Source organism: Chrysemys picta, chromosome 3 (genome assembly GCF_011386835.1).
Source record: "Chrysemys picta bellii isolate R12L10 chromosome 3, ASM1138683v2, whole genome shotgun sequence".
Classification (NCBI taxonomy): domain Eukaryota; kingdom Metazoa; phylum Chordata; order Testudines; family Emydidae; genus Chrysemys; species Chrysemys picta.
In genome coordinates this window covers 49,533,415-49,560,466 of record NC_088793.1, presented here as the reverse complement: position 1 = coordinate 49,560,466, position 27,052 = coordinate 49,533,415, and the positions used below count along the sequence as shown (strand labels likewise).

The window sequence follows — 27,052 nt, the reverse complement described above, 5'->3', positions numbered from 1 at the left end:
AGGTTTGTGATGGATTCTTCATCACTGACAATTTTTAAATCAAGGTGGATGTTTTTCTAAAAGTTGTGTTATAGAAATTATTTTGGGGAAGTTCTATAGATTGTGTTATATAGGAGGTCAAACTAGATGATCACAGTGGTCCCTTCTGGCCTTGGAATCTATGAATCTGATAGACATTAATTTTGGAAGTGCAAGGAGATGATCTAGTAGCAGCTAAGGACTAAGGGTTTGATCCAATTCCCATTAAAGTAAATTCCTATTGGCTTTTCTGGGAGTTGAATCAATCCCTGAAAGAGCTGTAATATTTTGAGGTATTACAAAACCCGTTGTTAGTAGGAAGGGAAATATGGCATGGCAATTTAGATTTTTCCTAAACAGTGCCTTTGTTTACTTCAACAGAGGAGCAGGAGGAATCCATTTACAATCTGTATATCTCAGAAGTCAGAAACATCAGACTTCGCTTGGAGAACTGTGAGGACCGTTTGATCCGACAGATTCGGACTCCACTGGAGAGGGATGACCTACATGAAAGTGTGTTTAGGATCTCGGAACAAGAGGTGAGCCTTTGGGAAAGAATGGTTCAACTAGAAAGTGGCGGTTTTCCAAAATGAATAGTTTTCTCTTGAAACAAACGGACCCAGATCCTTGCATGTTATGGTTCAGCTTAGAAGGGTGGGGGTGACTAAGGGCAGGTCTTCACTACGGCGGGGGGTTGATTTAAGATACACAAATTCAGCTACGCGAATAGTGTAGCTGAATTTGACGTATCGCAGCCGACTTTTGCTGTAGGGACGGTGGCAAAATCGACCTCTGTGGCTTCCCGTCGACGGCGCTTATTCCCACCTCCGCTGGTGGGATTTGGGGATCGATTGTCGCGTCCTGACGGGACGCGATAAATCGATCCCCGAGAGGTCGATTTCTACCCACCAATTCAGGCGGGTAGTGTAGACCTAGCCTAAGTGATTTTCTCATATATCAGTGGAGGTAAAGGGACTAATCAACAGCCAGTCTTCAGTCTTTCTATGCTGCAGATACATTCCTCACTTTTTCAACAAAGAGCACAGAAATAAAAAATATTAGGATATATGAACACTGTCAGGCTGATGTAGAATAAATAAACACTGTCAATTACCTTCCATTTTATAGAAGCTAAAGAAAGAGCTGGATCGACTCAAGGATGATTTGGGAATGATTACAGATAAATGCGAGGAGTTTTTCAGTCAAGCTGCTGGTTCACCTTCTGTCCCCACCCTCCGTTCTGAGCTCAATGTCATCATTCAGAATATGAATCAAGTTTACTCCATGTCTTCCATATACATAGAAAAGTATGTAACAAACCATCACTTCGCACTTGCTGCGGTTCAATGTACACCTGTTTTGCCCCAAATGAAAGTACATAGAAAAACCAGTAAAGTTATAAATATGAATAATACTGATCAAGGGTAAGAGAGTTATCGAAGTCATTATAATGTAAAAAAAGGATTACTAGTTATCTCATATCACACGGCAAGACTGAAAAACGTGAGCAGTTTGAATATTATCAATACATGATTAGTTAACAAGAGGTTACTGTTTCAGGTTAAAAACTGTAAATTTGGTGCTGAAAAACACTCAAGGAGCAGAAGCGCTAGTAAAACTTTATGAGACTAAACTGTGTGAAGAAGAAGCAGTCACTGCTGACAAGAATAATATTGAGAACCTTATGGGTACATTAAAGGTATGAGTTTTCTATTTTTTCTTTATAGGTAAATCATAAAATAATGTATAGTAAAATAATTGTCTTTTTATAATAGCCCCTTGGTTAGACTACATTTGTGGTGCAGCCAAAGACTTCTTGTCTACTTTTAAGCAGACTAAATTTTAACGTTGCTATATTAGACAAATCTGTATCCTTTTGGCAATCAGGATAAGAACCTAAATGTATTATTTAGTAGGTTAAAACAATTCTCACAGACACTTTACACTTATACAAGTTTGCATTTTGCATACACATATAACTCTGGAAATGTTAGTATGAGCTGTGCACATAACATGCAAAACAAGAGTGCTAATGAACCTCACTATGCAGTGTTTCTCTCTGTACGTGGAAGTGTCTTGGAATATCTGAGGCTCCAAAGATGTGTGACTGCAGCAACAAGAGAGTTAGTTACTTTTGTCTTTTATTGGAAGATTCCAGGCAACATTAAGACTGGCTGCCCTAAAAACCTTGCCACTTTCTTAAATAAATAGAAAAGCTTCCTTCAGTATTTGTACAGCCCCTTATATTTCCCATTTAAGTACTGCAAGCAGTGAGGTAATGTTATTTTACAATTGGAAGATTTTTAAGGTACCCTCTGTAGTTTATTAGACAAAATATTAGCTTGCTAACTTACAAGCCATGTGCTTGATTTGTGTGGGCATTGGGACTCCAATACCCAGAATTTTCAGTTCATGGCTATTTCATAGGCATTTTGGTATTGGAGCAGTCTGAACAACCAGAAAAAATTGGATATGCAATGGGTTGATTTACACACACAGTGCTACAATTTATGTTTACTTATCTTTTATTACATACTAGCAATGGAGGTCTGAAGTGGATGAGAAAAGAGAGGTATTCCATGCCTTGGAAGATGAACTGCAGAAAGCCAGGGCGATCAGTGATCAAATGTTTAAAACGCATAAGGAACGAGATCTTGACTTTGACTGGCATAAAGAGAAAGCTGATCAGCTGTCTGAGAGATGGCAAAATGTTCATTCTCAGATTGAAAACCGGTTCGTACCATTTAGTGTTGTAGTGTGTTCAAAACATCTTTTAGGCTATTGATGTTGTTTGTTAGCTAATTTATCTTCTGCTTAAGCAATAAGAAATGAACATTATAGTTGGTCGAAAAGCATTTCTAACTATTCAGGAAACTTGCTAACATGGTGGATGCTTAGCTTTTCGGTGCTGCTGCCATTGTTCACATGATCCCCTGCAGTTTTTTCCACACAGTGATAAAAAGAGCCACAGCTTTAAGTGTGTGTAACATCTTCAGTTTAACACTATGCTATATGGGCTTTACCATAACACTTAGTAGTTAGCCAGATACAGCACAGATATGCTGCCCTTTTCCCCTAGCAAAAATGCCTGCAAAACAGGGCCTCCTGTCTTATGGTAATGCTTTCTGCTGCCCCCATAGTTAGTACTGATAGGTAGGACTGATGAGATAACCTTCACTTGTGAGTTGCTGGTCTGATTTATATTTACTTCTTGATAAAGAACATTGGGCCTAAGACCTCAAGTCCTTCGTCCTTAACTCCCATTGACTTCAGTGATAATTTTGTCTCCATAAGAACTGAAATCAGGACTTCAGGATTTGGCCAAGAACGAGTAATTTGCCCCTGGAGTATGTCCTGTTGACCTTCCATTATGTTCATGCAATATCATGATACAACTAAAGTTCATTTGTTCTATGAAATGTGACTCTTTGATTAGATTTTGGTGATGTCCGTGGATAATATTACTCAAATATTTTTGTACACATGTACACGCACACACAGACAAGTAATAATGTGTGTATGTCATGTATGTATTATACACACACCCACACACATTATTCTGGAATGCGCTTATCCATTGTTCTCACAGGGAAGAAGTTCACGTCTTAATGCTTTCCCAACCAACCTCATATCCTTTCGTTTTCATTCTCTTTAATTCTATCTCCCTAGAGCTAAGGACAAATTGAGGCAGAACAACATTATTTGCAAACTAAACCTATTTTCGTTTATGTCCCTGGAATCCCTGAAGAGAAGTATCAGAATACTGCTGTTTATATGAAACAATGCTGTACACTGCAAACTTTCATATTTCTCCCCTCTTAAAAGCAGATGTCCTTAGGTTGTTCCACCAGTTCAAAAAAGAACTACATAAATTCATGGAGGATAGGTCCATCAATGGCTATTAGCCAGGATGGGCAGGGATGGTGTCCCTGGGTTCTGTTTGCAAGAAGCTTGGAATGAGCGACAGGGAATGGATTGCTTGATGATTACCTGTTCTGTTCATTCCCTATGGGGTACCTGGCAATTGGCCACTGTCGGAAGACAGGATAACTGGGCTAGATGGACGTTTGGTCTAACCCAGTATGGCCAGTCTTATGTTCTCAGTCCAATCCATGCAGGAACTGATAATCAGTCAATTAATCCGATATAATTAATTAATGTTATTGCTTCTACCTCTGATTGCCAGAAACTAAAGTGGTTGGTAAGACCTGATCAAAAATGCTGTCTAGTCAAAGAAAACAGTTTGAATGCCAGCATGATTATTAGCCTTCAAGCTACTGGCTTTCACAGAAACTATGGGGAAGGGCCCTTACCTTCTGTTTTTCAGTCTAAGAAACATGCAATTGGAGTGTGTAGTCTTTTTTGCCTGAAATTAAGCTGCAGTGTATGTATCTTTAAATTTCACTCTTAATTTTTTCATTTTCTAGTAGGCCATGTGTAAACAAAGTGATATGATTTAAATGACAAAACAGTAGCTTTCTGAGAAGCTTAAGTGTTCCTATCTGCTCACAGGGCAAACATGAACCTAACACTCTCCTCACATGACATCTGTGTGGAATATGCTGACAGATTATTGTTAACACACAGTGAGTTCTAGTGTAAACATGACAGCTTGCGGTAGTTGTAATTTGTGGCAGTAAACAGACTGTTTTCTGCAAATATTCACCCTCCTACTTCCTAACCGTTTGACAGTGATACTCACTATACACATACGTTTGTAAATATTGGTTCCAATTAAACATCTTTCCTTTTCTTTTCTTTTTTCCCCACCATTTATTGTTATTTTGTTTACCCTGTTGTTTGTTTATATGTATACCAAAATATAATTCCTCTGTCACACTCACTCTGTTTCATACACATACATGCACAGAGCATGTCCATAGCATTATTGAAAGTAAGGCAGATTCAAAAGTAGGTATTACAAACCAGAATACCAGAGTTGTTAAATATAGGGTTACAGACAGGCAGATTGCTCTGAACCTACATCTCTGCTCTCTCTTTGGTTGCTATATTTGTATGGTTTTTAGGCACATTGTTAGGACTACAGCAGATGAATCTCAAGCACTCTGTAGACTCCCGAATCAGTTCGCAGGAAATAATACAGCTTGCCTTTGTCTGCCCCTCTGCTCCCGTTTAACTGCAGAGTAGAAGAGTCTTAACCAGTTTCCACTTCACTCTCTGTGCCTGATTGATTTAAATGGCAGGCCCACAAACTTGAGTGGGTTTTCAATAGTTTCCAGAATCATATGGTTTAAAGAGGGATTTACCCAAAGAGGATCATTGACATTAGCATTTTTGGACATCTAAAGACTTTGCCTTTGTGCCAACTATTACTTCGCTTGGGAGGAGTAGAGGATGTGGTCTGCTGGCCTCCTTCAGTGCAGATTTTGGCCCCCTTGGCTCATGCTCAGAACCAAACCCACTGGTCACACCTAAAACACACCCACTTCTCGTCCTTCTGCATGGCAGTGAAAATTGCTTCTGCAGAGGCCTCCTCCACAGTGTGCTGGGGAATGTTGTGTCTAGTGCATGGCCTGTCTACTCATGGACTCATTAATTTAGGAAACGTGCAGTGTTTCTGGTGTGACTGGACCTTCCCTGAACACCAAACCCGATTGATTTATGGACTGTCATTAAGCTGGGGATCTCTGTGGTAGAAACTGCCATTAATATATTTTAGTAAAAAGTATTAAATTTCCTATTATGATGATAGATGGAGCTAGGACACCTGATACCTTTAAGGTTATGTTGACTTACTTACATCATTTTTTACAGTACCTTCTCCCCAATCATATCTCCTGTTCTCAAATTAAACCAGGTTGCGTGACTTAGAGGGTATCAGTAAATCTCTGAAATACTACAAAGATACTTACCATACACTGGATACCTGGATTCAGAAAGTGGAAGATACTCAGCGAAAGATTCAAGAAAACCAACCGGAAAACAGCAAAGCTTTGGCTAAACAGCTGAACCAGCAAAAGGTACAAAAAGGGAATCCCACCTTGGGGAAAAGTATTGAAACTAATAACTGGAGCCCTGTGATTATTGAAAATACAAAATATGACAAAATAAAACAAAACAAAGTATAAACCAAAATGAAATGAAAAAGATCACCTCACAGCAGAGGCTCCCGTCCCTCAGGTCTGGGCCCAGCTCCCTGCTCCAGTTGTGTAGTGTACAGTGTCACAGTATCACTTGTGCAAATTTGGTCTGGCCGCCCCTCTGTCATCATGATGGAGGAGAAGTGCCAAGTGCTACATCAGAACACCTGGAGCGGGGTGCTGAGCCCAGACCCATGGACAGGAACCGCCTGCTACTGGGTGAGTGTGGGGCAGGCTCACTGTACAACAACCCTTCCCCCCTCCAGGGTCTCCCATTCCCCGCCGGGCAGGACCCCTCTCCCCCACCTCTTCGCATGGATAAAATGAATTTCCCCCCAAAATATAAAAAATTAATGGGGCTTTGCTAACAAAAGCAAAAATATTTAATATTTAAAGCAGTGATGTCAATTGCCCTTTAGCTATCTCAGATATCTCTATGACCCCTATTACTGTAGTAACCGAGCACGCCAGTCTTTTATCTTCACAACATCTCTTTGAGGTTGGGAAGTGCTGTTAATCTTATTTACAGATGAAGGTCTGAGGCACAGAGAGACAAAATGACTTGCCCAACATCATGCAGGAAGTCTGTGGCAAAGCGGGCTCTCCAACTCCTAGGCTAGTGTCCTAACCTCTGGGCCATCCTTCCTCTATAACGCCATAATTTGAAATGTAAAGTGTGATTCAGTGCTACTCATGATCATTGTGTCCATGAAAATATTCACACAAAGTCTTCAATAGGACTGCTTGTGTGCTGACAGTTAAGGGAGTGCTGCAGTGCTTTACTGGATTGGCACCAGAGTGCTCAGCACCTTACAGGATTGAGCCCAGGAAGGACAGCCATTCCCTAAATGTTAGGCAAACAGAACCACTTTGCGTGAATGTTCGATAATAGTGAATAATAAAGGGGTATGAACATGCCACAGTCAAACAACTGTTTGGGTGTCATCCAAATGTTTATGTAATCCCCTGATAGTGTGTATTTCAGGTTCCACTCTGTGCCTGATCCACCGAGGAAGTGAGTCTGTGACAGCCCTCATTAAAGAACCTGTCTCTTTAGCTAAAAATGTAGCAGCTTTTAGCCCTGCAGGTCTCCAGTTCAGTCCCCAGTGTGTTGGCCAGGATGCAGGCACTGTTTTTACAGTATTCTACCAGCTGTACTCATACTGGGCTGGATCTAACTCACATGGAACTCAATAGGAGTCTTTCTATTGACTTTCTAGGATTTAGATCAGGACCCAGGATTCCAACTAGCTATACAACACTGAAATGCAAGCAGTGCTATAAATAGTATGATGGTGGTCAACTTAGAAATTCTTATCATAATAATACTTATCAGCCATAACAAAGGGAGAGAAAAGAGTCATTATTATTATTATTATTATTATTATGCTGAAGATATACACATATATTTTACAGATGCTGGTTTCTGAAATTGAAATGAAACAAAATAAAATAGATGAATGCCAGAAATATTCAGAGCAATACTCAGCTTCAGTAAAGGTAAGAAAGATTATACACATATAATACAGTTTAATTTGATAATGTGTCCTTTACATGTATGCTGGTATTGTACAATGGATACAACATTTAAGCAGTGGTGCTTTGCTGCTAAATTGCATTATAAATACTTTATTCAATGTCAATTTGATAGAGAGTGCTGATAACTTTTCTGACTGCGTTATTTTTACAGGATTATGAACTGCAGACAATGACATACAGGGCTATGGTTGACTCACAACAAAAATCCCCAGTGAAACGCCGGAGAATGCAGAGCTCATCTGACTTCATTATACAAGAGGTAGCTGGATGTTCTTTGACAGGGAAATGTACATTCATTTAGCAGCCTGTTGTAGAGTGGAGGAAATGCAAGACTGGGATTTATTAATAATTAAATATAGTAACCTCACACATGATCCTTACTGTACATAGACAAACCCTGACATGAATGTTATACATTTCACAGTATCTAGTTTTATATCTGGCTGTTGGTGTTGATTAACAGTTAACAAAATGCCCATGAAAAACTTGGATGAGAAACATAGAAAACAGAGAAAAATAAAACTGTTTATTAATACAGTGGGCCAGATCATGTCTCAGGCTGCCACCCCAGGGGGCGCTTTCACCATCACTGTCGTGCCACAAGTCACTGTTGTAGCAGATTCAGAGGCAGTGCCTCTCTGCAGCCTATTTGTGCACGCAAAGGTGCAATTTTATCCCCAAAGGACTGAGAGAGTACAAGAGTGAATGGGACAGTTTGGCCCTGAAGTGATTCTCTCTAGCTGACAATTCTGAAAGAGGATTTGACAGCCAGAAACAAAGACCTAGGCTTATAGGGATAATGATACTCCATCTATCCATCCAGCTATCAAGGGGTTAAGATTTTGAAGCTCCTCCAACATAAGATAGGGACCTTAGGTCCTCTCACTAAGGCTGGAGCACCATTGGGGATATTACAGCTCTAGGGTGTGAAATTTTCCAAAGCCCCAGGATGACATAGGAGCACAAATGTCATTCAAATTACTTTGGTACTTTTGAAAATTCCACTCTAGTGCTACAGTAACTCCAGTATCAGACGAGTTAGGATCTTTGTGATTAGGAAGATTATTTCCGTGAGTTTCTTCTTCTCATATTTTTTTGTCCCCCCGAGTTCCACCACACCAGTTACATACCTAGCAGATGCAGGTCACTTGCATTCAGCCTCCTACATACCAGGCTGACCATTCTTAGGATCAGTTGGTCCTGTGGACAGCCTGTTTATGTGGTTCTTTATGACTATTGTGTCCCTTAAACCAAGATCAAGATTTGTCTTATGAGCTCTGTGCCATATATAACTTTCCTAAAGGTCAGTTTAAGTCTAGAAGTAGTTCTTGGACATTATTTAATGCATTCGAAGTCACTGTGAGTGCTACCATTTTCCTCTTCCCTTTTCCTCTTTTGTTTTTATGCAGTTCATGGATTTACGAACACGCTATACTGCCTTGGTGACCCTGGTGACCCAGTATATTAAATTTGCTGGTGACTCTTTGAAAAGACTAGAAGAAGAGGAGGTAGGTCACAGGAAAACAGAAACCATTTTGTTGGGGGCAATAAAACAACTATTGGACTTGGATCATAATTTTAGGTGGAAATACTAAGAACTGAAATTCCTTATATACTGCACAAACATGGGAATATATGGATATTGGACTGTGCGCCTATCATTCTTATAAGCAATGATGTATATTTGCAAAGTCCTCACATTCCATCAGTCCTTCCAGATGGGAGGGTCACATTACAGGGACCCACTGTGATTCACTGAATTCTGCAGAGAAGGAAATTAACTACAGGACAGGAGAAATTATAATGCACCGGGACAGTTTTACTTAAGACCTGGCACAAATTAGCTGGCGGTGTTTGGTCCCTTTGAGTAAAATATTTTTTTACACTTTTTTATTTCTAAAAAACAAGGAAAATATTAAAGTATAGCTCTGTAAAGCAAATAACCTAAATTTCTACCAAAAGCTGTCCATCTTTATAAGTCATAATTCATCATCCATATTCACAGATAGACAATATTTGCTTTTTAATTTTTGAACGTTTCATTTGAAGTTTTATTTTTACAACAAAAACCACATTGGATATTTGGAATGTGAACTGTATTTATTTGGTGTATATTTTAGGGCTGGATATATGCTGTACTTACAAATGCAAGCTGAAATTTGCCCCTGTGTAGAGAGCCAGCCCAACTCCCATGCACTATTAATGTCCTATTTAAGTCCTAGTTACTGTGCTTAAGTAGGACCTAAGCAGTGCTTAGGTCTTCCGTTATCCCTCTGCACAGGGTTGAATTTCAACTCCGGTGTGCACACTAGCTTGCTTTTAATGTATAAGGAATTTTTTATTTAAATAGGGGAGTGCAATAACCCCTTCACTAATTCCTTAAGTTTGTTTCAATGACTTTTAAATGTTTAGGCTTCTTTTTTTGTTTGTCATTCTTCTGCATTGATTCTTTGAGGCAATGAATTTTTTTCACAGTGAGCATGAGGTCTCGTTAACAAGAATAAATGGAGACTATAAACTATTTGTTCAGAAATACATAGTTTAAAACAATGCTTTAAAGAATTAAACAAAGAATATTATCTACTCTTTACTTTCTTTAAAAATATCGTGTGTTTCTAAAGCAATTATATATTTACTCTTTAAGGATGATAGGGTCTTAATTGATACACTGTATCCTTATAGCTTTTCTGCCAAATAATATACTGTATGGTTTGTCAGTATAAAAAATAAGTAAAACAGGATTGGAGTTATTTTAACAAGTTTTAATTTTTAATATTTATTTACATAATCATTGGACAAGACCCTGGATTCTTAAAGGGATGTTAAATAATCTTGCTGCCAGCTTTGCCTTTGCTGCACGTTCTTCCTATCGCATACCTCTGAACAGACTGATAACATAAATATGAAAAGTGTGCATCTTTTTTTTTTTTTTTAAACCATGTAGCATCAATGGCATGAGATATCACCTTTAATGCTAAGTAGCCTTTATGTGTATAATTCACACTGCTGGTAAAAATGAAAACAAAAAAGAAAAATATCTAGAGACGAAGAAATTTGTCAGGTTTGGCTGGTTGGTGTCACGTTTCTCAAGACTAATTGAATTTTATAAACCATTTTTGTCTGTTCCGAGCTGTGTCTTCAAGACAGTCTTTTGCAAAACATATGCAGACTTCTACTTCCTTGATAACTTCCTAGTAGATAATGTAAGGTTGCTTTCTAATTGCAAAACAATATAATAAGCTTCCTTTTGGAATCAAAGTAGCGTATCATGGAACTTTTCCATTTCAAAGCAGAAACAATCATCATTTTTTTCTGGGATTATACTTCTAATCTCTTCCTCTGGCATTCAGGACTTTATTCTATCCTTGTCTTTGTTAAGAATTCTGGGTGATGTCATTCAGAGTTTGGTGCACAGAAGAAGGGTAAAATAAGGCCCTTGCTATGAAGTCTATGAAATTTAAAATCTAAATTTAAGCCTGTGTACTGTCAGCTCAGAGTTTACCTGCTGAGGCTGAATTCCAGAAAACCATGATGATAGCTGAAGTTTTTGAACCTTTGGGATGTCATGAAGCAGTTGAACAAAGACAGAAAAACACAGTAGGCGAAAATCCAATAGACGAGAGAGATTTGCAGAAAGATCGTTCTTATAGTAAATCTGAGAGAAGGTGGAAATTCAAATAAAAGAATTTGATACTGACACAGGTGATAAAATCATAACGGACAGAACATCAAAGCAACTATTGAAGCCTCATGGTCAAGAAAGTGCTGGTAGAAATAATGGGGAAGAGTAGCTATATGCAAGAAAGGAAATAACCACCCTTTCTGGTAAACAGCACCAAAACACAGAGAATGGTAGAAATGGATGTCCAGTTCCATGTCAAATTTGTGTCAATGTTAATATAAATGACGATTCTGGTGCGCGTGAAATCAACCAATTGCTGATGGAATGAGACAGGAAATGGGGAGAGCCAAAGAAGTTTTCTGAAGTATTAGTGGAAACCATGTTTTAAGAAGAGCAAGGGAAGATGCTCCAACAAAGGAGAAACTTGGGGTGTATTCAGAAACTAACTTTAAGCTAATGATGAAGAGAGATGATGTCATTCAAAAGACTGGAAGGTATGCTGTGGATGCCAACCTGAACAGGCAACAAGAACATCTTTCAATGAGACCGCTTGCTAAAAATCGACACGCTAAAGATCATAGCCTCAAAGGAAGTTGTGACAATGTGTGTGACAATGTACACTCTGAAGACAATGAGTTGCAAGAGAGTGATGAAATTATATCAACTGTAAAGCAAGAAACCACCCCCAGAGAGATGAAAGTGTACAAGGGAAGTGAAAAGACAACAAAGCTGAATTTGCAGCCTGTGAGGAAGGCAAGCATTTCTGATGCAGGTGAAGGGAACGCAAACAAACTCCATAATGCTCCCTTGGATGACCGTTGTTTTGTAGCAGAAAACAACTTTCCAGAAAGACCAACTCTAAATCCAACTCAAGCAAAGAATATAGTTCAAGCAAATATTGCATATCTGTTTGGTTTTTCTGAGGGAAATACCACAGAGAATCAGCATATAGAAAATGCTTCAGAAACACTTATATTAAATTCTGAAAAGTCAGGAATACATAGTGGTCCAGATTTAGAGGCACAACGTTTAGGGGAAACAAATGTAAAAATAGCCAGTTCAATGAAGAAATAGTTCCAAGGGAAGAGAATATTTTCCCGTTTTCAGAAGCTAAATTAGCAAAACACAATTTAGAAATGACAGAGAAAATAAAGAGAATTTGACACAGATTAAGATTCATAGTTTGGCCAATACAGGCATCAGCTTGAACAAACAGAGTGTAGAGGATGAAGATTTATTGCTGGTTGCAGAAATGCAGAGTAAAGGTAAAAATCCTAGCACCAAGGTACCTGGAATAGACTATAACCTCTAGACAGTAAAATATGAAAACACAGAAACTGAACATCCATTCTGGGAAAAAGAAGAGCAAATAAAAAGTAATGACATGGGTTATGAAGAGAAAAAAGAACAGAAAAAATATTGATTTCAGAGGTTTCCTCTTAATGCAAATCAAACTCTAATTAAAAATAATTGCCATTCAAAAATCAGTCTAACTCAATATTTGAATCTTGGACAAAAAGATCTGAAAGTGGAGCTGATTTAAAGTTGATTGAGCATAACTAAAAATTAATATATTAATAATCTATTAATCAGTATCAATTCAGAGATGGCAAAACAATTGATTTTTTTCAATAATTTTGAATTTACTTCATCACATTTTAATATCATAATGTATACCTCCCAGCTGATGCTTTACATTGCTGATCAGAAAGAGCGCAAGATTGCATAACAGAAAACTTAATTTGTGATCCTGGATGCAACTGCAATCAGATTCTCAATTTTAATTGTCTAAAAACACTTGACATTTAATATGTTTGTTGTGTAACTGTCAGCATAAAAGGAGATGCTCCAAAGCGGATCCAGTTTAATCCCAACATCTGTAAGAGTATGTCTGCACTGCAATAAATGACCCACAGCAGCAAGTATCAGAGCCTGGGTCAACAGACTCAAGCCTGTGGGGCTCATGCTGCGGGACTAAAAATAGCAGTGTAGCTGTTCAGGCTTGGGCTGGAACTCGGGTTCTGAGACCCACATTCTTTGTGGGGTTGCAGAGCCCAGGTGCCAGCCTGAGCCCGAACGTCTACAATGTTGTGTTTAGCCCCACAGCCTGAGTTGATCCAGGCTCAGAAACTTGCTGCTGCAGGTTGTTTTTTATTTTTTTTCAGTGTAGACCTATCCTAAGTGTTTAATTAAAATCATCCAAGCAAAGGAGGAAAAGAGGGAATGAAGCTGCCTTTTCATTAGCACTTCTTGAGAGATGTAAGTGTAGTCTCATTGCAACTGAAACCAGGCACGTCTGTTAAAATAAAATAACCCTCTGTTTATTAGAAAAATTGCTTGCTTTTCACCTCACAGTAGGCCTTGCTTTCACTAGGAAGAAACGTGTGTTCTTACCTCAAGTTAGCTAACATGATAAAATTCTAGTGAAGACAAGGCAATTGTAGTTTAACACGTTAGCAGGTCGAGATGAAACTTCTTCTCCCTCCTAGTGTTTACCTCCATCTGCTTATGCGTGGAAACTACTAACTGCCCTCTCTTCATTAAGAGTTTACCAGCTCCTAGTTAACACGTGTTAGCTAACACACGGTAAGAAAACGCCTTTTTTCCTAGTGTGGACACATCCTGAGTGTAGCTTCATGTATTGTTTCTTTTCTTGGAGAGATTTCCAAATTTGTGTTGTATTATGTCTGTTGTAAACATAAAACGCTTTAAATTCCTACTGAACCAAACTGGAAATGCTGAACTTCCTTGACCTGTGTGATCCTTGCATATTGTGTTTTGTTCATTACTTGTTGTACAATTTGTTTTGAGCAAGAGCATATGCAAGTGGCTGTCTGACTTTTCTAACCGTTAAGTGCTTCCTGAGTAACAAAAGAGATTCTTTGGGATTTCTCCCCTTTGCGGATTCCTTTATGAAGGATTTTTTCATCTTGAACTAATGGTTTCTTGTCTGAAGCTTACTATGTAAGGAGAAGGTGATGGTGGTGGGAACTGCTCATCCTACTGTATTGACATGCCGAATACACGTTAGTAAGTATTTTCAACTATGTCTTGAAAATAATACAACAGATTTCACGTGCTATATTCAAAAAGAACAGATTTAAACATATTTGTATATTTTAAATTTTCTTATAGATTATAAACAATGAGGCGGCGTCAGCACGTGCAGCATATTCAGATCTGATGGAGCAACAAAAGTCAACAATTGATGAGAACAGAAAACTTATGGGAAAGATAAATGAGCTTGAGAAGATGTTAGAGGAATTGAAGAAACAAAAGTTCCATGTAGAACAGGAACTCCCCAAAGTGAAGGAAGCTGCAGAAGATGAACTGAAGAAACAGCAGAAGTATGTGGAAGAGAGATCTTTTCAGAAAACCAAGGCTGAGCAAGAGGCAAAGCGGTATCAGATAGAGCTGGAGAGCATTGCAAAAGAGAAAGTAGCTGCAGAACAGGAGTTAGAACATGTAAGGCAGCTCACCTTGCAGGCAGAGGCTCAAAGAAGTATAGTTGAAGAAAACCTCAGAGCTTTTAGAACTCAAATAGAGGAAAGTACTGCTGCTAGAAGAAAACTTGAAGAGCACCTGAGAAGGAAAGACACAAATCTTCAGGATTTAGAGCAGCAGAAAAAAGCTTTAATGGCAGAACTGAGGAAAAAAACAGAAGGAGAGGAAAAGCTTATGAAACTAATAAAGCAAATGGAACAAGGTTTTGAGTATCAAGGGAATCTAGCAGAAAAAAAGCCCCAAGAAAAAGAGGAAACTGAAGCTCGAAGGCAAATAGTTGAAGGCAGATATTCCTTAGTAAGAGAAAGCGTGCAGTCAACTTGCACATCTGTGCAAGACAAACATTATCGGGTTGACTCTGAAATTATAGGTTTCCAGAAAAAACAAGAAATAAAAAAAGTAGAGGAGCTTAAACAGCAGTTAGATGAGCTGACTATTGCCAACAAAAAGGCTGAAAAAAACATTAAAGATCTAAAATATGAACTGAATGATCTTGAACTTCAAAAAGCATCAGCTGAAGAAAAGGCTCGTTTACTAAAAGAGAAATTAGATGATGCCAATAATACACTTAAATGTCTGAAAATTGAGTTGGACCAAAAAGATCAGGTAGAGCAGGGATATTTGCAGCAATTGAAAGAACTCGATAGGCAGCTGCACAAAACCACAGGTAAAGCTGAAGAGGTAATGCAAGAGGCCATAGATCTTAAGAAAATTAAAATAAATTATCAAGAAGAGCTGAAATCTCTTCAGCAGGAAAAGGTGCAATTAAAGAGGGAAGTAGAGGAATTGACTAGATCCCACACACAGATTGAAATCACTGTTCAGCATTTAAATTCACAAATCAACTCTCTCCAGAAAGAGAAGCTGATAGCTGAACAAAGAACACAGTCATGCAAAGGAGAAGCAAATAATCTGCAAGATCAGTATAAAAAAATCCAGGAACAGCTGCTTCAAAAGACAAGAGCAGAGAATGAAAATCAACAGAAGATTCAAATGGTGAAAGATGATTTGGCCAAAAGCAATCGTTTGGCAGAATCATTGAAACAAAAGGTCGAGGAGCTTACTAGATCGAATACTGAAACCAAAATAATGATGCAACAAATTCAGTCTGAATCAGAGAGGATCATTCTGGAGAAACAAAGTATTCAGAGAAAAAATGATGCCTTAAAAACCCTAGCAGATGGTTTTAAAGAACAGCTACGTACCACAAACGAACAGTTGCACAAGCAGATAATAATCGAGCAAGAATTCATAAGTAAAGTCAAAAGTCTAGAAGATGACCTAGTAAAAACAAAAGCATTAGCCAGCGAATTTAAACAGAAGTGCGATAAGCAGAGTGCTTTCAAACTGAACACTGAGAGAGAGGTTAAAAATCTAAATGCACAGCTAAATGCTTTCACTGTTGAAAAGAGGTTGAGTGAGCAGAAAATACAGCTACAGCAAGCTCATATACAAGAGCTAAATAGTAAACTGAAGAAGCTGCAGGATGAATTCCATCAAAAGACCCTAGATGAACAAATGGCACGCAAAAAGATGGCTCTGTTTCAGGAAGAGTCCATTAGGTTTAAACATTCTGCAGAGGAATTTAGAAAAAAAGTTGAAAAACTACTGGAATCCCATAGCATCACTGAAAATGACATTTCGGGTATAAGACTGGAATGTGTCACTCTTCAGCAACAAAAAAATATGGCTGAAGAGAATATTAAATTGTACAAGATGCAAATTGAAGATCTGCAAGAAAGACTTCAGAAATGTCGTGAGCAACTACAACAAGGAAAGCATGCAGAAATGGATTATTTTCAGAAATATCGGAAACTTGAGGAGGAATTGGAGGTACAGAGGCGTATGGTGGAGACCCTAAAACAGGATATGGACATGCCGATGAAGGAACGTGAACACCAGTTCCTAATGTTTCAGAATGGAGTTAAGAAACATCATAACATCAAAGATTCTATATTCAAATTGGACTGTGAGAAGAAGGTAAGGGAGTTCAATTACCTGGGAGAAACCTCACCTAGAGATTTAGAACAACTTCATCCATGTGCAAAAACTACTTCTTCGTTGTTAAGACAGAAACAGGAGAGACAGGCTGATATAAACATTCCGGGGTTTAAAATGGATCGATTAGGAGAAAAGAAGCTGCACCTGGGTGCTGATGATACAGAACTAAAAGAGGCACAGCTCCAGTTGTCAAGAACAAACCAATTCCTAGAAGATGATACAGACCAACAGTCTTTTACAGAGTTTGTTTCTCAGACAAGCACCCAGCTCCAGATAACTTTTGATAAAACAAACCCTATGACAAAAATATCAGAAATAGACAAATTAAGAGATAAAAATCTTCACACTTCCTGGCATGAAGAAGAAAAACATGGAACGGGACTAGTAAAGCTCATGCACCCTTTGGAGGTATACCCTAAATTTTGTTGACATTTGCCTTGCTCTGGTGCTGGTTTTTACTGTTCCATTCTTTAAAATGTGGTATTGCTCTTCTATGCTCTCTGTTGTATACTTTTTTTTATTCTGGTGTATGGGGACTTCTTCTGCTTATCTGTGAATACAAAAAAAGACTAAAATACTCAAATATTTGCAATAAGATTATTTGAATCTATATTTTTATTTGTTAAAGGTTTATGTACATTATAGAAATTCACATACAATGATTATATTCAGTTACGGTTAAAAGTTCATTGAGTGATATCAATAAGGGCAGGTAATAACAAACACAGAATAAAATTTCTACCTTGCATTTCAGCCACATTCCCATTAATCTATCCCTTTTAAATAAATATTTGAGGTGTACAATTTTTTTTAAAAAATCTAGTTAATTATATTCTGTGCTATCCAGGCTAATAAAATGTCTTATTCATGATTTCTGCTGTTCACTTTCTCCATTGCATTCTTCTGGTGGTGGACTTTGGACTGAATTGTGTAAAGTGCAAATTACGTTCTCCAGCACTATTGCTCATTGTGTCAAAAAATTCCTGTTTACAGATAGTGAAGAGCAAGCAATATGATGTGCTTGTTGAAGTTACAACATTAAAACAAGAAAATGACAAGAATCTTGGTAATGAAGACAGGATGTTTGAGGGATACCAAACATCTGAAGGTTTAAGGGGAGAAGATTTTCCAAAGATTAGCTCTTTCTTAGAGGGCAAGAATATGAAGAATGTTGATATGGTTCACTATGAATATTCTACTGGGGAAGATGATCTTAAATTTCAAGGTCTCCGACATGATGTAACTGCCAGGCAGTTGGTTGAAGTGAAGCTTCTAGACAGGAGCACAGTTGAACAGCTCCATTCAGGGCAGAAGTCATTTGATGAGGTTCAGAAAAGTCTTGAAATGTTTTTAACTAAGCCTACTGCTATAGCTGGGCTGTACATTGAATCCAGCAAAGAAATAATCTCTTTTGCTTTAGCAGCAAAGAAAAGAATAATTGAAAAAACATTAGCATTAGCATTTTTAGAAGCCCAGGCTGCCACGGGGTTCATCATTGATCCCACAACAGGTCAGAAATATTCTGTCGATGACTCAATTGCTAGAGGACTTGTAGATAATGAATTCAAAGGTAGACTACTTGAGGCAGAGAAAGCAGTTTTAGGATATTATTGTTCTGGTAAAATAATATCAGTGTATCAAGCTATTGAAGCTAGGATCCTGGAAAGACAAAAAGGTAAAAATATTCTTGAAGTCCAGGTTGCAAGTGGAGGAATTATTGACCCTGTAAGAAGTGTTCGTATTCCTCCAGATGTCGCAGTGCAGCTAGGCTTGCTAAATAACACAATTTTAAAATTTTTACATGAACCTTCTAGTAATCCAAAATGTTTTCAAAACCCAAATAATAGGCAAGCCATGTACTACTATGAATTGCTGAAAATTTGTGTGTTTGATGTAGATAGCAAATGTGTTCTGCTTCCAGTTGGGGACAGAAAAATTACTAGCCCATCAGCAGAAAAAGTTCATAAGATTTCCGTAGTAGACATCAAAACGGGAACAGAAATGACTTCATATGAGGCTTATCAAAGGGATTTAATTGATAAAAGTACATATCTTGAGCTATTAGAATGGGAATTTCAGTGGAAGGAGTCTACGTGTTTTGATTCCCGTGGAAACTCTTCTCTTTTGCTAACAGATCTCAAAACTGGAATACAGTTTAATATTGAAGAGGCATTAACACAGGGTACAATTGACAGAACATTAGTCAACAAATATAAGGAAGGCCTCATCACAGCTAATGAGTTTGGTGATATTTTGCTGAGCAGTTCACGACCATGTAAAGATTTGAACAGCCCTATTGCAGGATACTGGCTTTCTGACACCAATGAAAGAATTACAGTTCTAAAAGCCTCACGCAAAAACTTGGTGGATAGAATTACTGCCCTAAGGTGTCTTGAAGCTCAAGCCAGTACAGGAGGCATAATTGATCCATTTAATGGGAAAAAATACAGTGTTTCAGAAGCTTTGCAAAGGGAGTTAATTGATGAAATAAGTGCTAAGCAAATTCAACAGTGTGAGTTAGTCTTTACTGGGATCATTCATCCTGTAACAAACAAAATTATATCAGCCATTGAAGCTATGAATGTAAATGTCCTGAACAAAGACACAGGCATTCGCTGCCTGCAGTATCAATACTTGACTGGTGGACTGATAGATCCAAAATCTCATTGCAGGTTGTCTATGGAAGATGCTATTAAGAATGGCATTATTGATGCTATCACAGCTACAAAAATGAAAGATGACCAGTCACATGTTAAAGCCATTACATGCCCCAAAACAAAGAAGAAGTTAACATACAAAGAAGCCTTGGAAAAATCTATTTTTGATTGCCACACAGGGCTACGATTATTAGAAGCAACTGAGCCCATTAAGATAGGAATTTCTAGTCTTTATTATGCTTCGTAATCGAACAGTGATTTTGATACTCACTTTTGGGCCAGATCCAAAGTCCATTCAGTGAAAGACTCCCATTGATCACTAGGCTGTTGGTGGGGAACTACTAATACTATTGTGTAATCATGTGAGAGTGATAACATACTATAGAAGTTAGACACCATAAAGGAATAAAGTTCATAATAGGCGTGAAGTGCTGCAGTGTTTACATGGTTTCATTAGGCAAAAGTCCCACTGACTTCAAAATAGGAACTATTTTGTGTATAATATTACAATATTTCATCCAGCCATGATGTCTTGATTTGGCATTTCAAACTGCTCTTAAATCTGAAAAACAAAATATTTTATATTACAAAGGTATCAAAATGTGGTGTAGAGATTTAGGCTTAAATCTTTGGAACACTTATGCACACGAGATTACTCACATGCATAAAGCTACTCACATATATTAAGCATTTGCAGAATTAGGTCATACATTTGTAGTCTGGAGTGGTATTGTTTAAATTTCTCATCAACATGATTTTCCACTGATTTCAGAGAAAACATGGATCAGTGCAATTAGTTTTTCATACAGCTGCAGTATGTACAAGATAAGATGTATTGATATGAAGTGCTTAGTTTTTTAAACCATTTTAAAATGTTCTTTCCTGTTTTCTTGTGATAAGTGAAAGCATTTCAACACATTTTTAAGTACTGAAAAGTTTCCAACTACTATAAAACTCTGGTTAAAAATCATATACTATTTGACACAAACTACAAATTCATAATATATTTATTGCAGACAAAATGGTGACTCCTTTGATTATTTTTCAGTATATCTTGGATCGAAGACTATAATCACACTGTATTTCCTCCTAAATGTAATTTAGTAACCTATCCCAGTGTACTCCGGAAGTGTGATACCCAGTGCTGGCTATAGGCATATAAGGCTAATGCAAAGGCAGCAATTCAAAGATGTTTAGCTTTTCTGACTACAAGCATTATTTAGATTTTAATTATTGAGTAGTGGCTGGGAGGTTAATCTATTTCTGTACTGTTTATAAAATGGTTCGTGTGTGTGTGAATATGTATATACCGTAGCCATTTTAGAATCTGTGCAACTATCTTGGAGGAATTACCTCTATTAATGTCTCCAGTTATATTGCATCTACATATATATTTTCATATAGGTGACAGTAATGCATAAGGTAAAATAAATAAATAAAACTACTCAAACTATTGTAGCTTTTGTGGTAATAGTGGCATTATGCGAGGATTGAGAGTTTGTGGGTCTGACAACTTAATATCTCAACTGTTTAAATAAATGTATTTTTTACGATGCACATTACCCCCCAGAAGTCAATGGAAGAGGAAAAGAAAGAGCATGTTGAGAAAGCTGGGGATTTACTGAAATGGGTGTCAAACATCAGCAAGACCCTCAGCAAGGGAGAAAGAGAAAAGGCTGAAAAGGCAGACTTGCCTAAGCAGCAGGTACTCAAAGATTTCTTGATAGAACACCACTATTTTTCTGTTGTTGTTTTTTGTCCTGGTTAATATGCGCAAAGGTTTCCATAAATATTTTTGTGCTACTTGAAAGATTTAATTTCACATTTGGTTCTGAGGGAAATATTTTAAAATGTTAATAAAATACATTTACAAATATGAAAACATTTAAGAGAACAAGATATTTTCATCACTCTTAAGAAAAAAAATATAGTCTTCCCTCTGGGATGTGAAGATCCCAAAATATGACATGTTCTGACTACAGAAGGCTGACTTCTGCAGAGGTAAAGTCGGGGCACAAGGCCACTAATATGGAAGGAACACAACTCTGAACCTGGGAGCTACAGAACCAACTGGGTATACAGCTTATATAAATGATCTCTGCCTTCTGCACAATGTACATCCAATTCTGGGTCTGTTTCCTCATCTTGCAGGAGTTACTAGAGCACTAGTAATACCCATGCTACCTCCAGTAAAGAAGGAATGGGAGGGGGAAGGGATGGGATCCCAGACCAGTTTTCATTTTCTTACAAAATAAAAGTACTTTGAATTGGAATAGGTGAGGGCTACTCTCATCCATTGAGCATTGGAGGCAATAATGTCTCCTCTCCCATGATTCTTCAGTTGAAGGTGGCTTCATTCCTGCCTCCCACAAGAGTGCTATTTTAGGGAAAGGAGATACAGAGTGGGTCTGCGGGGATCCTTTCTTACCCTATACTGAGCTCTGTGAGTGAGACTTGATGGTCAGATTGCCTCACTTATTTGTATTTTTTCCCTTGCTTGACTGTCAGTTAGCAGAGGAGAAACCCATTTACCATGTTAAGACACCAGGGGAGACACTGAGTAATATTTCTAAGCAATTCTGATTGTCTAGGTTGGGCTCTACCAGTGGAAAGGGGACACATTTAAGTGGCCACATACGGTATTGTGTGTAGCTGGCTGTTTTTCGAGTAGTGTCCCTATGGGTGCTCCATTTCAAGATGTGTGCATGCCTGTGCACTCTGGATCAGAGATTTTTCATCAGCAATGTCCGTGGATCCATACCTCCATCCTAGACATCCTGGTCCTCCGGTATGAGGGCATATATTGAGAGGCGGAACTGCTGCCACTCCAGTTCTCCCTCAGCTGCCTGCTGCTTGAGATGAGCATTGCGGTGTCCTCCAGCTAGCCTAGTGCCTTGCTATACCTCTCACTAACATTTCTGTATTTTCTAAGTATTCTTTTCTTTATTTTTATTTAGCACAATTTTCACTTAAAAGGGGGGGGGGCAGGGGTTCCACCTCCCTTTCTTTGGCCTGAATTGTGCCTTTGTTTTTCTTGGGCCTTTGATCCACGGTCTTGAGTGCAGGCTATGCCCAAGAACCCAGGCTTTGAACCCTGCCAGACCTGCCATAGGTCTTTCCCCGGCAGCATTGGACATTAAAGTTGGCTTGAGTTGTCTCACATCCCCTCCAAATTCAAGATCTACTCAGGGTATAAGAGCAGGTCTAATACATTGATGGGGGACAGGCTCAAACTCTTGTTAATGGAGCACTCACTGACACCAACAGGACAGGTGTACACTAGATCCGCAGAGCTCTGGTGACCATCTCTATTGCGATGGTAAGCAAAGACCCAGGGTGTCCTTCAGAACCATCTTAACCATCAAAGAAGAGAAGGGTTCCTTCCCCAGAACAGGAAACGAGAAAGGGAAAGTCATCCAGTCGATCTAGGTCTCAGGAGACCTTGCGTCTCATTATGCATACAGCTGAGGCTCCCATCCCCTCTGCTATGGAGATCATGGCACTGGCTAAGAAGACCATGCCGCATACTAAGAAACTGCCTGGTAAACTATGTTAAGCAGTACCTACATTGGCATTGAACTCTATGGCTTCAATACATAAGGACTCCAGAGCCAGGCTGAAATCATGGACACCATCTCCAGCAACCAGACGTGAAGGACGTACTGATTGTACTGCAGCACCATCTATGGTACCTCCAGATATTCTGACTCCCGATATTTCCTACTCTAGAGTCCCTGGTACTGTCCAGTCTTTTGACTAATGTGGACGTTCAGATCCTGGAGCATCTGAGTCACCATTGCTGAGGAATAGAGACACACTCCCCACCAGTACCGCCTCACCTGACAGAGCCTACTTACCCTCTTCTACCATTTTCAATGATGTCTTGCCCTCCAGTACCATCTTGGCCTCCAGTCCCTCATAAACTCTTTGAGGGTACACAGACACATTTCCAGCCAATCCCAACTCAGCACCATCTGGTACCTTCATATCAACAGCCTGTGATACCCATGCATTTACAGGACCCCTTTGGGGCCCTGGTGCCAACTTAACCATTGGTATTGACACCATTTGCCCCTCCAATTGGCACAGGAGATGACTCCTCATCAGATTCTGAACTATCTATACAGGATTTCCCTTTTCAACCTCCTTCACTCGGGGTACACTCTAGCAAGGGATACACCCAACCCTAGCAAGTATAACAACAAGTGGGGTCTTGCCCCATTCCCTTATGCCCCACCAAGATGGGTGTTGGAACCTATAGGCCCTTTCTGGTGATTAGTTTTACCGGGTACCATTTCATAAGAGGCTATATCAAGAGCAATAAATGGCGCACTCAGGTCCCTCCACACAGTGGAATCATACAAAGGAGCAAGAGCTGCGGAGGAAGGAACATCACTTTCCCGCAAATCCTCTTCCTCACCAAATGAGGCTGTCATGCCTCCCTCACCATCTTATGCTGATGATTTCAAGACTTTTCTGGACCTTATGAAGTATATAGAGGAGATCCTATATATCCCATTGAAAGAGAGAGAACCCCAACACTCCTTGTTGGACATCCTTCACACATTTTGTCTGAGCAAAATCACCCTGCCCATTAATGATGCTCTGTTGCCCTGGGCACGTAGTGTGTGTCAAACCCCAGCTACTGCACTGCTTTGTGTAAATGGTTGGACAAAAAGTATTACATCCCACCCAAAGGATCAAAATATTTCTTTTCCCATCCTACACCCAACTCTGTGCTCATGGAAGCAGTCAACAAATGGAATAGACAACATTGATTCCATTCCATTCCTTCTGATAAAAAACAAAGAGGACTGGACCTTCTGGCATGGAAAAACGTACTCCTCTGCCACACCGCACTTCAGAGTAACCAATTACCAAACCCTGTTGACGAAATACAATTTTACAAACTATTCCAAATTTTCACCCATATGTTGAATACTCACCCCAGGATCAGAGGAAACAAGTTCAAACTCTCATAGCAAATGGCCAGACAATTGCCAGGACATCTCTTCAGCCCTGATTAGATGGCTGCAGCAGTAATCAGGTGTAGAGCTTTTTGTCTGCAATCCTCTGTGAGGTACAAAACACGATTGATTGTCCCACCCTTCAAGGGACCCAAGTTATTCAGCAATGCTATGGATGGGTCACTTCACTTTCTTAAGGATTCTGGGTGAAGCTATGATCTCTGGGCATGTTTACACTTATGGCAAAGAAAAAGTACAGTGGGTCACAAATGGCTCAACGGTCTCACACAGTCAACTACCAGCTCATGAGAACAGGTCAGCCCTTCAGGAAGAAGCCCAGGTTCTCATAGAAAGGACTGCCCTGTACTGCAACCTTCCAGTTGGCAGCATCTTTGAAATGACAATTTAGACCCATTGAAGAAGGGTCAAAAACTCTCCTGTTCCAGATTTTATGCTTCACATATCCCCCTTCCACCTGGTGGGGCCTCTCTCGCTCTCATTCCCTACCTTCCTGAGAGCTCATCATCTAGGAGAAATGGATCTTGGAGGTGATATTTACAGATTACTCCATCCAGTTCAGCTTACTTCTACCTCCTCACCTCCTTCTCTCTGCAGGGACCCCTCTCATGAGAGTCTCGAGGCAGCAGGTGCAGTCCCTGTTAACACTGGGGGTGATCAAGCCTGTCCCACCTGACTTAGGCAGGAAAGAATTTTATTACACATTTCCTGGTTCCAAAGAAAAATGGGGGATGGAGACCAATTCTGGACCTCAGGACAATAAACAGCTTCGTTCACACTTAACAGTTCAGAATGATAGCAAAAATTAGAATAGATCATTAGGAGCAATAATTCCCTCTCTGGACCTGGGAGATTGGTTTGCTTTCCTCGACCTTCAGGTAATTTATTTCCATATAGCCATGCCTCCTTCACACAGATGTTTCCTATGTTTTGTGATGCACAGAGACCGCTACTACTACTGAGTTGTACCTTTCAGCCTTTGTACTGCTCGAATGGTCTTTACCAAAGTTCTGTTGGCTGCCACATCCCATCTTCGTCAGATGGGAATAATCATTTTCCCCTACCTGGATGATTGACTCCCAAAAGGCTGGTCATTCCTCGAAGCACAGACAGCACCCAGAAGATCTTATCTCTGTTCCACTCACTGGGCCATCGCTTCAGTGTGGAAAAGTCTACTGTCACGCCCACCCAATGAATAGACTTCATCAGAGCTAGTCTGGACTCCTCTACAGCCAGAGCATACTTGCCCAAGGGCAAGAAGAGCTCTTGCTTTTTACCTAGACAGGACTAGGTCCGTTATGGCTTCACGCAGACTTTTTATCTCTAGTGCAGCGTGCATAAAAGGACAGGTGACTTCCACTCAAATGGGTTGCATGATGGATTTTAACCTGCTACAAAGTCTCAAGGGATCACCCACCTCCAAGAGTTATTGCTTACTTCACCAGGGTTCAATCTACCTCTCTTGCCCTTCTGAGAAACAAACCTATCTCAGAGATCTGCAGAGAAGCCACCCGGTCTTTGATATATACAGTCTCCCAGCACTACTCTCTTGTGACTGCTTCCAGAGCTGATGTGGCTTTTGGTGACACTGTTCTACAATCTGTGCTGAATCCACCTCCTCAACACTCTCCTCTGTGATGGAAGTACTGCTCGGAAGTCTCCTGATATGGAACACCCATAGGGACATCACTTGAAGAAAGAGAGGGTACTCAACTTGTGCAGTAACTGGAATTGTTCGAGATGTGTCCCCCTATGGGTGCTCCGTTGCCTGCCCGCATTCCCCTCTGTCTCAGAGTCTCTTATTGGACTTTCTTGGTTGAGAAGGAACTGGAGTGGTGGCGGATCCTCCCCTCCCTATATGCCCTTGTGCCAGAGCACGAGGGTGTCTAGTGCACAGGTGCGGACACTGCTGACAAAATGCCTCCAATCCAGAGTGCACAGGCATGCACGTTTACTGATGTGGAGCACCCCTCTAGAGGGACACATCTTGAAGAACTCCATTTACCATACAAGGTGAGTCATCTCTCCTTCAGAAGGAGAAGTACTGCTTTAAAATAGAGAGTGATCTGTGCAGCCCTTTAGCCTTTGGTGATCATGGAAGCAATCCTGGGCTGGGCATGGCTCTTTATGAGTCAGGTGAGTACCATTTTGAAAAATCACGATTTGCTACAAATTTCCACACACTTGTTAGAGACCTCATTTTATCCCATTCATAGATTAGGAAACCACTCTTGTATCTCAGGTAGCACTCTTAGATAACTGTTGACAAATATTGGCTATTTAATGGCAACCAATGTATCTTCATGGCTTTTATACAGGAAAAAAAGGGAGGGAGCAAACCTCAGGTCTGTTCTCTAGACCATTTTAACTACACCAGCTCTCTCCTATTCCCTCCCTGCCTTCTAATCACTTTTCAGAAATAACATGTACACTTAAAAGTTAAGAGGTTCCCACTTCTCTTGTTGGCTTGTATATATCTGCTTCTCTCCATCCATGCTATTCTGAAGGAGAGTCTCTTAAAGTTGAAATGCTAATTCAGTACACAAGAAGAGGGTGATAAGTGGGTAATAGGAACAGTGGAAAAATTATGAATATTATTGTTGGCAACCAACCCTAGCTTTTAAA

The 27,052-nt window shown here is 39.5% G+C and overlaps 1 protein-coding gene across 47 annotated transcripts in view; it reads left to right on the top strand.

Annotated features, from left to right (window-relative positions):
* Positions 1-27,052, top strand: part of DST (dystonin) — a 439,617-nt gene that overhangs the window by 251,923 nt on the left and 160,642 nt on the right. For 46 of the 47 annotated variants that reach the window (XR_010599478.1, XR_010599479.1, XM_065587877.1 and 43 more), the window contains 9 exons: positions 400-557; positions 1,147-1,325; positions 1,579-1,717; positions 2,558-2,751; positions 5,837-5,999; positions 7,536-7,619; positions 7,810-7,917; positions 9,068-9,166; positions 21,013-21,147. Coding sequence is in view for 45 of the 47 variants with exons in the window: in XM_065587877.1 (XP_065443949.1) it covers positions 400-557; positions 1,147-1,325; positions 1,579-1,717; positions 2,558-2,751; positions 5,837-5,999; positions 7,536-7,619; positions 7,810-7,917; positions 9,068-9,166; positions 21,013-21,147 (1,259 nt within the window). In the remaining 2 variants the exon portion in view is untranslated. Of the gene's footprint in view, positions 1-399; positions 558-1,146; positions 1,326-1,578; positions 1,718-2,557; positions 2,752-5,836; positions 6,000-7,535; positions 7,620-7,809; positions 7,918-9,067; positions 9,167-14,415; positions 17,194-17,778; positions 20,893-21,012; positions 21,148-27,052 lie in introns of those variants that run through there. The other variant, XM_065587884.1, reaches the window with a different exon arrangement.